The sequence below is a fragment of the Anguilla anguilla genome, chromosome 5 (assembly GCF_013347855.1).
Source record: "Anguilla anguilla isolate fAngAng1 chromosome 5, fAngAng1.pri, whole genome shotgun sequence".
NCBI lineage: Eukaryota > Metazoa > Chordata > Actinopteri > Anguilliformes > Anguillidae > Anguilla > Anguilla anguilla.
The window spans coordinates 36,316,278-36,329,727 of NC_049205.1; the positions used below are offsets into that span (position 1 = coordinate 36,316,278).

General features: G+C 41.3%; 1 protein-coding gene across 3 annotated transcripts; it reads left to right on the forward strand.

The window, feature by feature from the left end:
• The first annotated feature begins 708 nt into the window (after positions 1 to 708).
• On the forward strand, positions 709 to 10,548 carry LOC118226700 (casein kinase II subunit alpha'). Of its 3 annotated transcripts, none has more exons than XM_035416499.1 (13): positions 709 to 1,451; positions 1,559 to 1,718; positions 2,319 to 2,430; positions 3,310 to 3,411; positions 4,130 to 4,180; positions 4,581 to 4,640; positions 4,749 to 4,832; positions 5,717 to 5,827; positions 6,117 to 6,218; positions 6,393 to 6,493; positions 7,071 to 7,219; positions 9,483 to 9,555; positions 9,671 to 10,548. In XM_035416499.1, exons 2-12 carry the CDS (start codon positions 1,615 to 1,617, stop codon positions 9,545 to 9,547), a joined length of 1,041 nt encoding a protein of 346 aa, XP_035272390.1. In that variant the 5' UTR covers positions 709 to 1,451; positions 1,559 to 1,614; the 3' UTR covers positions 9,548 to 9,555; positions 9,671 to 10,548. The 3 variants fall into 3 exon arrangements, with proteins under 3 accessions (XP_035272390.1, XP_035272388.1, XP_035272389.1); XM_035416498.1 differs by having other exon boundaries at positions 711 to 869; positions 1,319 to 1,718; XM_035416497.1 differs by having other exon boundaries at positions 710 to 1,718.
• Positions 10,549 to 13,450: the final 2,902 nt, after the last annotated feature.

Sequence of the window (13,450 nt, forward strand, 5' to 3'; positions counted from 1 at the left end):
GCTGACTGAGTGTCTCTTTGACCATACCTCTCATTAATATTCATTAAAAAGTCAGTGAATCAGAATGCCCTTCAGCAAAAAAATACATTTCTAATATAAGTGCACATGTACAGGTTAATATTTACTCGGCAAAGAGTATTTGAGGTGCCATGCACAAACAGAAAATGGAGCTTATCTCTCCCAGCATGTGCACCACATACAGTCACTCAGCTCCTCAATTTTTGGGAACTTGTGCATGCGCATCCTGTTTGGGGAAGTGCAGAGCCTGTGTGCAAGCCGTCCATGTGTCCTGCAGCCTACTGCCAAATTTCAGGACTGCGTAAATAAACCATGCGCCTGTCTCGAAACCCACTGAACTGCACAAAAGTGGAAGGCGTGACTAATTTGCCATTTGATACTAATGTGGACATGTTCTTTATAGGAACAGTCTGATAAAGTGACATTTTGGATATTTAAAAATTTAAATAAAAAATCCCCCATATATATATATTTTTTTCCCATCAGTGCATAACAGCATTTTGTCGATTACAACACGTTTGTTTTAGCTTCATCTCGACTGAAATATACAAATGCAGCGTTTCTGGTGGGGAAAGGATCGTTTAGGAGAGAACCAGCATTGCCATAGCCATCCAGGGCATTAGGTGGCGCCATATATTCAAGTAATACAACTGAAGCACTTCTATTCCTGTCTTACACGCTTTGTTTCCCGTTCCATCAGTCAATAGTCCCCTGATAGTTTCCGGGGTTTCTGCTGCAATCCTGTTCCCTGCGGTCGGTAATTGCTACGGAACGGGGTTCCTGAGCTCCCGAATCCGGAGCCCGAGCGCATTCTGCCTGCCAGGGCTCGCGCCACCGAGTTCTGCGCAGAGGTGGGATTTTGCACACTGATCACTAAGGCTTAAACCTCGCCAACATCCATTCCCTCTAACCGGTTGCAGTTCTTAGTATTTCCTACGGCAGGGGAATGGTTAAATCATCTCGGCTATCTGTTTATTCGCTAACATTCAGATAATCAGTGCCATTCTTCCCGCTGGGAAGTCAGTCCAGCCGGCCCAAAGTCTGTCCCCTGGACTCCCTCTGTCCCGGTCTAATTTTCGGATCAGGGACTCAGGGCCCACTGGGAATGGGGGGGTTAAAGTTTGCCTGCAATCTTTCAACTCCACAGCCTCCCTTATAGCTATCTCACCCCCGTTTTTATTTTACACAGAGTTTGCTTGCTGGCCAACGTTGGGTGTTTGTGATTTAACCACAAGCGTTTTCTGTAAACGTTCAACTCATCCTATTTTTTCCGCCACCCCGCCGCTTCGCTGAAACGAAGCCCCTTTCGTCCCCCATATTCCCGAATTGTCGGTGCTGATGCCCCGGTCGGCTGAGGTCTGACGATCAGAGTGGCAAGAGATATTCTGCAGCCACTTCCCGCAACGCATCGTGGTCATCTCTCTTTGGATAAGGTGACTGACCTTAGATAGCGAACTTCTCTTGTCTAAGAGAAACTCAGCAGACGGCTTGAGACCCTGGGCTCTAACAGAAATCCGGTGGTCCGCTCTCTTTGATCGAGATTTAAATAGCACTGCAATAAGGCAGTCGTACCCAACCCAGGCTCCTGTGGTCGCCATGCCCGGCCCGGCGGCCGGTAGCAGATCCCGGGTCTACGCCGATGTGAACACTTTGAAGAGCCGGGAGTACTGGGACTATGAAGCTCACGTGCCCAGCTGGAGGTGAGGACCTGGTTGTAACTTGAAAATCAGCATAGGTATTAATTTCCATTAGAGCTATGTATGTAGCTAGTAAACAGCGTATGAATACGAGCCATGCTATTTTGAGCATGTCTTATTTTAACTGTTGGTGCTTGTAATTAACGTTATTGTCTGAATCATTTACAGTTAAGCCGGCATTTCAGCAAATAGTGAACGACCTAGCTAACATCTGCAAGTAGTTCTGGGTGTCGGTTTTGGTAAATATGTGGTTGTAGCTAGTTGTGTAGAATTGTGCAGTGGTATTTTTAGCATTTTTTTGGTAGCTTGCTAACAGAGTGTTTCAAGTGCCTCGCATTGCTGAGAACACAAGCTTACATCGTGATTGCTAGCTTGCCAAGATAATTGAGTTGGGTTTCAACACAGTTCTGCATCTGTGAGGTGTTTATTGAAGGCCTTCACGTATCGTATTGTAATTTATTGGACAGGAACAGAAATCTAAAAATCTCAACATCCTTCCTTTTCATGAACAAAGAAGTTGTATTTTCAAATATAGCACAACACAGTGAATTGGCTCAATGGCGGTGTTGTCAAAATCTGTCTCCCTCTCTCTCTCCCCTCCAGTAACCAAGAGGACTACCAGCTGGTTCGGAAGCTGGGGAGGGGGAAGTACAGTGAGGTCTTTGAAGCCATCAACATCAACAACAATGAGAAAGTTGTGGTCAAAATCCTCAAGGTGAGCTGGTAACTGACCAGGGACCTGTGACCTCCACTGTGTAGTAGCTATTTCACTGGTTGTGTGTGCAGGTACTACTTCTTCTGATTGGCTGACAGTTCTGAGAGCTGGGTTGTTTATTGGTTATTGTAGTTCAGCGGGAGTCACAGAGAGTATCTACCACATGAACATCTGCTACAGATACTGATACCACACCTAGAGCATCAGTAAGACTGCAATTAGTTTCTTTTGTGCAGATTCATTATCTCAGCCAGCTAATTGTGCCTTGTGTTGTGCAATGCAATTGTGATGGGACCTACCTCTTTACACAGGCACACAGGTGGATGAATAGCATTGTTACAATGAAGGTGTATGAGTGGCATCTGTCAGTCTTTATGTAAACTCAGGTACTCATTCCAGCTGCTTGCTTACTGCACCTCTACCACAAAGATTCCAGTTCTCATGTCTAAAATAGGGTCCCAGTACTAAGGAGCCTTGGTGGGCTATTTAGACAACTAGCCAAATGCAGTTGACCTCAATCCTTGTTAGGCATTATATGTTGTTACACAGAGATCACATCTGGTCCTATCTTATTTTAAAAAATATTTAGCTTATTTTTAATCTAATGTTAGACTCAGACTCCACAGACCCACCAGATAATGAGCTCTGAATTTTCAATATTGAAAGTTCTGTCTTCCTATCATTGAAATTGAAACATTCCAATTTCATACATCTTACTAATATTCATTTATGGACATATTGGCCAGGACTGTGGCAGTGGATGTTCTGTACTATCACGTAACACAGGAAAAATCCTGTCATTAGGAAGAAGAGTGGATAGATGAACTATCTGGAATCTGTGCTGGGTGTCTTTGACATCATGACCTCTGACCCCTGCAGCCTGTCAAAAAGAAGAAGATCAAGCGGGAAATAAAGATTCTGGAGAACCTGCGGGGGGGAACCAACATTATTCGGCTGGTGGACACAGTGAAGGACCCTGTGGTATAACTCGCACACTCCCAACCTCTCTGTTGTTGGCTGGTTTATAGTCATGTGACAGTGCCTAACCAATCACATGGTCCTGCTAGGTCATCACCTAGTCACCCAAACTGCTGGGCAGCACCATGTGAGCATGAAACTAGTGAGATTTCAGTAGTTTCGGTGGTTGATGCATTTTTGTAGAATTATTTCTATTGAGAAGACCCCGGGTTTAATGGTGAGGTAACTGGAATTCTTCAGATTGTGGAAATCGCCTTTGTACATCTTACATCTTGGACCAAAGAATTAACCAATGATTAACTGAAAGAGATGCAATGGTGACTTTTGCTGATAATAGGCTACATGTAGTATTGAAATTACTATGAAATTAGAATTAGAATTGCTTTAGAAGGACATGGAGCTGGTGTGCTCTGTCCCTCATACACCATTTTGAATGGATATTGTTATAGTATATATACTTTTAGCAATGACTCTGTTGCTGTAAATAACCATCATTTGGCAAAAAAAATTCTCATGCAGTTACTTTCCTAATTATAGTTTCAAAAATTCAGAGCAGCACATGAACTTAAATTTGGTTTGAATGCAAGTTCATTTTGAAACGGTTTTTCTGTGTTATCTAATTGTGCGGATTTGTGTTTCCTGTAATGTTTTTGTTTTACTTCATTGACTACCCGTGCTTTTGGTTATGATAAGTTATTGTTCTGTCTTTATTTTTCCGCAGTCCCGAACACCAGCACTCGTCTTTGAATTCATCAATAATACAGACTTTAAGGTAGACTTGCCTGCTCATAACACTGTTTTTTAAATGTTTTTTCACATGCGTGGAGTGCTGATTGAAACATGAAAGTGGCTCCAAGCAGGAATTGTCCAGTCTGATTGGTCACTAACGGAGCTGTGCAACTGATCGCTAGCAACACTCTGATGAATACTGTTCAGAACAGAGAGTAGAGGATGTGGCATTGGTGCAGAGCTATGTGTAGATGGTGTATGTTCAGTGCAGAGAGGTTGTGAATAGTGCTGGATGCATGTAGTGCATCTGTATAGGAAATGTTTGTATGTGCATAGGAATTTAAGTATTATGTATGTGTATAGGAAATTTGCAGTTTTTTAAATTTATTTTTTATCAGTGTTTTTAATTAGTACTGTGACTCATGTTGTTTTTCTGTGTTCAGGAGCTGTACCAGAAGTTAACAGATTTTGATATTCGTTTCTACATGTACGAGTTACTGAAGGTGAGAGCATAACGAGCGCGTGTCAGCCGTGATTCAGCCTCGTTTCCTCTCGTATCATGTCCTCCATGTATTGACGTGTCCCTCGCCTGTATTCCCCGTGTACCCCAGGCTCTGGACTACTGCCACAGCATGGGCATCATGCACCGAGATGTCAAACCCCACAATGTGATGATCGATCACCAGATGAGGAAGGTAGGGGGCGCTGTACACTTCTGCAGTCATTCAGTTCCACTGACCCTGAGCTATTTACCACAAGGGGGCAGTGAGGTAACAATCCTGGAAGGGAAACAGGTTTTTATTTCTTGATTAAGAAATGCCATGGAAATTATGGACATGGCTATTTGCTGGGAAAAGTAATATCATAACACTGGGACTGTTTAATTAGGGGGGTGGGGGAGAAAACAGGTTTATGTGTTATATATAACGGGTGATTCAAAGAAAAGAAAAATGCTCCAAAGCGTGCTTAAAACTTTCTTGGGACACAACGTTCAGTTTATAAAACCCGTTTTATAAAATTGTTTTGTAAAATATCTTTAAGAAGACCCTTTAACCATGGGGAAAATTTCGGTGGATGGTGCTGAAATTATGCATTTGAGCTTTACAAAACTTTGAAATACAAATGCATAAATTTTACATAAAATGCTAAAAAATACATTGAAACAAATAGCCTGAATGTTATTTCTAAACATCACCATCACAGTACATCCATTTCTTTCCTGTGAAAGTAGTAGAAACCACAGAAATATGAAGGCTTATGTCACAGGCAATGACATCCCTAGTAAGAACAGGATAGAGGGATGCAGTGAGACACAGTTAACCTTGATTGGACTGGCATATTCATTAGTAGAATTAATCCTTTGAAGAGTATATTTTTTGGAATGTTTTAAAAAGAATTCTAAGTCTGTATTCAACTCCATTGCTTTCAAGTACCACTAGTGATTGTTACATCAGCATTAGAATGTTCACTTAAGAACATTCTAATCACATATTTATAAAAGGTTGTATTAGATCACACGAGGAGGTAATATGAAGAACAGATACTGTGCTTTGATCAGTGTTGAAAATGGTCCTTTCAGCTACGCTTAATAGACTGGGGCCTGGCCGAATTCTACCACCCCGCACAGGAGTACAATGTCAGGGTGGCATCGCGCTACTTCAAGGGTCCAGAGCTCCTGGTGGATTACCAGGTGAGTCTGAAGAGGAGACATTCAATATACTATGTTCATACCCACTTTGTATAATGCTGACTTCCAGTGCAAGTGTGTTTCATTCTGGTGACTGATGGACCGTTTGTGTGAATAATGTTGTTGTGATGTCGTTTTAATAACGCTGTGTGCTGCATTAAAGCCTGATATTTTCTTTGTAAAGTTCATTATGTATAAAATTGCTTCTGTTTTGTTATAAAACAATGTGTGTGATCTTTAGTAATCAGCGTGTTGCAGTAAACAACATGTTTGTTGCTTTGCTGGGGTATAGATGTATGACTATAGCCTGGACATGTGGAGTCTGGGTTGCATGCTGGCTAGTATGATCTTCCAGAAGGAACCATTCTTCCATGGTCAAGACAACTACGACCAGGTAACTAACCAGTCAGCAAACTCGTCTATCACAAATAACCAATCAGCAAATGGCACGTGTACACCTGTGCGTATGCACTCACACACTGGTACGCAGACATTATACACAAAAAACATTCACTCAAGTACACACAGATGGGACCTTGCCCTGATACTGGTGTTGTCCTACTTCCAGCTGGTCCGAATTGCCAAGGTATTGGGGACAGATGAGCTCTTTGGATACCTACAGAAATACCACATCGAACTGGACCCAAGTTTCAAGGACCTGCTGGGCCAGTGAGTACCACCTGGAGGTGCTTGAGGTGGTGTTAATTGGCCACTGGCATACTAATTAGACTCAATAGTATGCACTATTTTCCTTTCTTGATAAATCCTTAGTTTAGGGGTTCTCAACCATGATTGTGGAAGGCCTCCTCGTATGCTGTTTTTTTTTTTCACCTTAAAATCAGTAACCAGGTCAGACCCAATAACCCAGTTGTGGTGAGTTCATTTCTCACGATCAGCTGCTGAGTAGTGACGTAAACCAGCGAACCCTGCAGCTCTCCACGATCATGGGTTGAGAATCTGCCTTAGATTAAATGGTTTTGATGTGCAAACTCTGACGATAAAAGCACTTGAAGTCATTGTTTAATTTAAAATCCAAGGTGCTGCAGCGCGGAGCCAAAACATCAAAAATCAGTATGCACTTATCGTATGTTGCTTTGGATAAAAGCGTCTGCCAAATAAATGTAATGTAAGGTGATATAGTGCAAAGCAGAGACACGGTTATGGTGTCTTGCAGTCATTTTGAACCTGACTAATAACTGACTGCTGTAATACTGTGGGTAATACTGCTCTCCGACGCCCCCTCCAGACAGACACGGAAACGCTGGGAGCAGTTTGTCCAGTCGGAGAACCAGCACCTGGTCAGCCCCGAGGCCCTGGACCTGCTGGACAAGTTGTTGCGCTACGACCATCAGCAGAGGCTGACTGCTTCAGAAGCCATGGCACACCCTTACTTTTGTGAGTCTGTCTGTCTGTCTGTCCGTCCCTCCCAGCACCCTCATGTGGGAGTATTTGAGTGCACATATACATATAAATGCAAAAGTACTGGGAAAGTGGCATAATTTTTTGTTATTTTGTCTCTGTACTCCAGCACATTGCATATAAGGTTAATGTGCTATCAGACTGTCAGCTTTAATTTGAGGGTGTTTACAACCATATCAGGTGATATGTGTATGAATTACAGCCGTTTTTGTACATAGTCCCCCATTTTAGGGGGGAGAAAAAGCAATTAGCCGATTGGCTGCTCAGCTGTATGTTGTTGCATTATTAGTTCATGCACAAAGCAGCTAACAAAAGGTTTAGAGTTGATTCTAGGTGTGAGATTTGTATCTGGAGTCTCACTGTTTACCTAGAGGCAGCAGCAGCACAGTGCCACTGCAGAATTTCTATCACAATTTTGCTTTGGTTTTTTTGTTTGTTTTTTTTGTTTTTGTTTTTGTTTTTTGAAGCTATGCTTCAACACAAATTGGTCTACTGGCTCAGAATAACTTTGTTGAAAACTTCTTTTTCCTCGACGCTACTACCTGCAGAACATGAATCTTTTGCCATATTGCTCATATTTAGACATTAAAAACCTGGGTAGATTGTAGCTCATTTACTTTCGCTTTTAAGTCAGTTTGTAATATGTAACGTCTTAAGTCGTTGTTAGTTGTTTCAGGGAGCGTTATGGAAGTCTCTTGCAGTGTTGTTCGCTACCAACTTATCCAAACCCAGCAATAAGAGCGTATGAGTGGTGGATGATCCCCTTTATGGTGCGCATGAATGAGATGCTGATACGAACATCGGCTAATCTGCTGAGGCACGAATCAGCCTTAGTAAAGTTCCAAGAATCAGCTGTGTGAGAGTGTGCACGCATGCAACATTGAGTTGCACCGTAAACCTGAGAACCCTTGCAAAACCCATGCACCACTGCTGGAAAAAAGATTCTAGGGGAATCAATGCTAGTAAAAACAGGCCATCACAAGGCTGAAAATCGGAATAAATCGATCAGGGACATGGCCAAAACTTTGGGTGTGTCAAAATCAACCGTTAGATACATTGTTAGGAAGCAAGAACGCACTGGTGAGCTCAGCAGTAGCAAACAACCTAGTAGACCACAGAAGCCCACTGTACCGAATGAACAAAAAATACTTTCAGTTCTGAAGAGGAACCACTTTTCAACCACCAAACAGATCAATCTCCAGGATGTAGGCAGATATGTGTCAAAAAAGAAAACCACACCAGCTAAACCAAAGAGTGTTTGTCTAAAGATGCAACGCCTCAAGAGCAGAACAGCTAGTTTAAAGTTTGCTAAAACTGTAGAGTTCTGCAACATAGTCTTATGGAAAGCTGAGAGTATTACCCTGTAGCAAATTAAATCAAAGAGAAAAGTGTGGTGAAAGAAAGGATCTGTTTTTGGTACAAAGCATACCACCTCATCTGTGAAACGTAGTGTAGGTCGTGTTATGGCTTGGGCATGTATGGCTGCCACTAGAACTGGCTCACTTGTCTTCACTGATGATGTGACTGCTGATGGCAGCAGCATGATGAATTCTGAAGTTGACAGAAACATCTCTTCTGCTCAGATCAAACCAAATGCCTTAAAACTCATTGGAAGACGCTTTACCTTGCAGCAGGACAATGACCCCAAACGTACTGCTGAAGCAATCAAGGAGTTTTTCAGGGTCAGAAAATGAAATGTTCTCGACTGGCTTAATCGGTCACCCAACATTAATCAAGCTGAACATGAGTTTCATTTTCTGAAGACAAGACTGGAGGCAAAACACCCCAGAAACAAACAGGAACTGAAGAAGATGGCTGTATTACAGGTCTAGTAAATCATGATAGGAAAAAAAAGAGAAAATACCTGGCATCTGGTGATGTCCATGGGTTGCAGACTTTAGTCAGTCATCAAATGCAAAGGATTTGCAATCAAGTACTAAATTTGACACCTCCATTTCAAATTATGTTAATTCGTCCTATTTATTTTACTCTCCTAAAATGGGGGGGGGGGGGTGCTGTGTATAAAAAGCAATGTGATTCCGACCCAGATCACCCGATATGGATGTACATACCCTCAACTTAAAGCTGACACTCTACACTTTAGCCTCATATGCATTGTTTTATTTTAAATCCAATGTGCTGGAGTACAGAGCCAAAACAACAAAAATTGTGTCACTGTCCTAATACTTTTGCATTTAACTGTATGTTTGACACGTTTGACATGTGTGTTTTTCCTCAGACCCCGTGGTGAAAGAACAGTCTCTCTCCCACACTGACAGCAGTGGCTCTACTACAACACGATGAGAGACTAGGTATGCCCTCCTGATATATCTGTATCAATTATAAGGGCAGATACCTATATCAGTCTCTGGTATTGTGTGCACTACATAGTCTGAGAATCCTCCTTCTGCCCTCCTTTTCTTTCAGGAAAACTTTGTTACCTCAGCTATTACCCCAGAAACCTCTTCAAGTGTACACCGGAACAAGGCACCGCCAGCCAATTACACATGCACATAGATATAAACTATCCCTCCCTCTCTCTGTCTCTCTCTCTTTCCCTCTCTCCCTCTCTTTCTCTGTTCTTAAACTGTTGGCTTGATCCAGTCAGATGTCCAATTCAAGACCAGTCAGTTTCAAGTTCTAATCCACACCCCTAAGGTTCAGGTAACAAAGTAATAAGGAATATTCAAAGACTTCTCCAATTGATTCCCCTCCCCCCACATTCACAAGCATGGAGAATGAAGAGGAAAATATTCCCCCTCCCCTCCCAGTCTGCTGTTCTGTGTTCAGCTTGGGAAAGACTCAGGGGACACCTGCCACAATATCCCATGATTCCAGTAGAAGCTGAAGTCCAAGAGGTCTTTAACATCAAACCAGACGCATATTACCCAACCCTTTTTGTCTTGTTTATATGCGACGTGCTGCAGGTTTTTGTGGTTTTTTTCCCCCCATTTCTCCGTGGACTTTGCTAATTCCGGTTAGTATCAAGGTTAGGTCATGTCGTTTTCTACCTCAACAATCACTGATATGCGTATTTCTTTGTTGCCAACTGGCTTAAGCTAACTAGTCCCTCTCAAATTAGCTAGCATATGTGTCATATAGTCATCAGGTGTCTTTCTGTTCAGACTCTGCACTGCAGTTCAGAAGTGGCATGGTGACCTCTGCTATAGGTATTATAATGATCATAATAATATTAATAATAAATGATTTTTATTTAGATTTATGTGTGTGGGATCATTGTGTCCGGGCAGTGGTGATATTGGTGATATTTTTGTGGCATTAAAAAGTTTTATTTTGTCTCCAGACTGACCTTAGTGAGGGTGTTTTTTTTTTACACACACATACACCAGTTTGACTCCTAAAACAGGCTAAACCCAAATGACCAGTTTGGGATTGGTATAGCTTCTACAGATACCAGACCACTTTAACATTGGTAAAGATGACACACATGGAGATCAAACTGACCAGTTTGAAGTGGTGCAGATGGTGCACAAAGAGACCAGCAACTACACTGCTCATGGATTACGGTGATTTCAAATATATCATCAAATGACACGATAAAGATGGAGCAGCTAATATAAAAACAAAGAGCTCTTTTGAGGAAGTTGATTGACAAGCAAATTCTGTAGCAAACATATGGAGCATAAGGTCACCCCTGTACTTCTGCATGCTGCAGGTTCAAAAATGTCTAGGGGAATAAGCAAATTTAATCACAAAGAACATACACTATATGGCCAAAAGTATGTGGACCCCTGACTTCCAAATTCCAAAGTTATGAGCATTAATATGCAGTTGGTCCACCCTTTGCTGCTATAACGACCTCCACTCTTCTGGGAAGGCTTTATACTAAATGTTGGAGCATTGCTGCTGGGATTCGCTTCCATTCAGCCAGAAGAGCAGTAGTGAGGTTGACACTGATTGGGCGATTAGACCTGGCTCTCAGTTGGCTTGCCAATTGATCCCAAATTGTTCCAAGCCTTTCTTGACAATTCCATTACTATATGGACCTCACTGTGTGCCCAAGGGCATTGCCATGCTGAAACAAAAAAAGGCCCTTCCCCAAACTGTTGGGGAAGCACAGAATTGTCAAGAATGTGATTATACGCTGTAGTTTAAGAGTTGCCTTCACTGGAACTAAAAGGCCTAGCCCAAACCATGAAAAACTGCCCTAGAACAAGGGGTGTCCAGAGACTATTGATCATATAGTGTTTATGACACCCAGATTGGTTGAAACCACACCCACATTGGCACCACATTATGCATTAGTTGGCTTGCTTCCGGCCAGCCCACTAATGCATCGGGTGATCTTGATATCTTTCATATTTATTATCTGCACTTTCTGCCCATTTTTCTAGCCCTAACTAGTCCTACAGTTTTTGCACTACATTCAAACTTTTTACACCAAAATGACCGGCTAGTTCCAGACATTGTTGCTTGTATTCAGATTTTAGAGATATTCAAAATTCTTTTGAAATATTGAACTTTTTTTGTGGCCACTCCATAGAGGGTCACTCATGGACGTTTAGTGAAACACTTTAGTAGGACGCATGCGCAGGTGGTTACTCACAGACGTTTAGTAGGACGCATGCGCAGGAGGTCACTCACTCATGGACGTTTAGTAGGACGCACTTCCAATGGCACGAGATTTTTAAGCACAGCTTTATCACCTAATGTTACTTTAGCTAACCCTAAAAAAAAAAGACACACGGAGCTTGTAAGCAGGCATGAGCAACATATAAGCAGGCACATGCAAATCTAGCCGAAGCCAAATAAAATGTAATGTAATATTACACTGTTATACATTCCTGAGGTACAGAGTTAGAAAAAAATTATTGAAGTATTTCAATATTTCAAGTTGAGCTGCCACTAATTTAACGGAAGTGAGGTAATCACAAAAAGACCTATGGGATATCTGTTCTGGTGAAGATCTATCAGATGTTGCCATTAAAATTTAGCCAAAATAAGCCACCTTAGATGGACACATTATTTGATAACTTCAGTTTAGGACATGCCTACGAAGGACAAGTGTGTAAAATAGTGTAAATTCTGCCTTCGAATGCTGCTGACTTTATATTGGGATACATTGTGCAAACAAGGTTTCTCGTATCTCGAATTACTTTAACTTATTTCTAATTTTGTTCTTTTACCTTCAACAACAACAAGGTTCTCTATTGTGTGAATGTTTATGCTATTATTAGCATGTAGCTTACATATGTAGGCTATCAATTTCAGCACCTGTAACTTGGCTACCAGCTGTTGGGTAACATTGCCTGCAATTACGTGAATGCTTTATAGATTATTATAATATTCAGTCAGTAAGCTGTATTCCTAGTTATATTGCATGAACAACCTAAAGTAATGTTGTAGATTGTAACATAAGTAATAAAAGTTATCCAGACAGACCGAATATTGGCTGGGGCTCCTCTGCCTGACTTGCTCAATTTTGTCGTGATCAAACAGAGAGCCTGAACATGCAAAAAATAAACTTCTGCTTAATATGGAAATTAACAAGATAAACAGTTCATTTGAATGTGGTATCAAGTTCATTTTATTGTAATATGCCTTCAGTTTTTTGTTACTTTTCAACTGCACCTTAAGATGTTTAATTATTAGCTATAGTGTCTAGCTAACGGTCCCGGATGGCCTCAAGATGTTAAGCATTAGTATTAAGTCTTTGTCATTGTGAGATAACTTTGATGAATAAACTATATTTTCACATTAAATTTTCTTGTTTTTGTGTTTATTATCTGTAATTAGTTTAAGTAACATATTTGTATGTATCACTGTAGAGGGACATTGAAATATAACAATCACCCAGCTATGAGATTAAATTTAACCAATATTATAATCAGTATAAACCATCATTTTGGTTGAATGATCAACCCACTGTGCTGGGCAAAATGCCTAACCCATATTGCTGGGTCAACTCAGAATGTGTGCTGTCGAATATTTAGCAGCAGAGTTAAAAAATAATTAAATTTGGGTTATTTTCAACACAGTATTTTTTGTGTTTTTTGATGATATGGCAATAGGTGATGCAAAATCAGAGATGGGCGAGTTAAGCAGGTTGAAGCAGCTGATGGGAGTGCACTGGTAAACGAGATATTCTGCATTCCCAGCAAGTGATGTAAATAAGGAGGGTTATTTTTAAATTCCGCAATGAAAAGCCATTCAGAATCCCCAGGAGTAGGATGATGATTCAAGATT

Coding starts and splice junctions, on each gene's coding strand:
- LOC118226700 (XM_035416499.1), top strand. CDS start 1,615: ATGCCCGGCCCGGCGGCCGGTAGCAGATCCCGGGTCTACGCCGATGTG. Junction 2,431..3,309: donor TTGTGGTCAAAATCCTCAAG/GTGAGCTGGTAA, acceptor TGACCCCTGCAG/CCTGTCAAAAAGAAGAAGAT. Junction 4,641..4,748: donor ACATGTACGAGTTACTGAAG/GTGAGAGCATAA, acceptor CGTGTACCCCAG/GCTCTGGACTACTGCCACAG.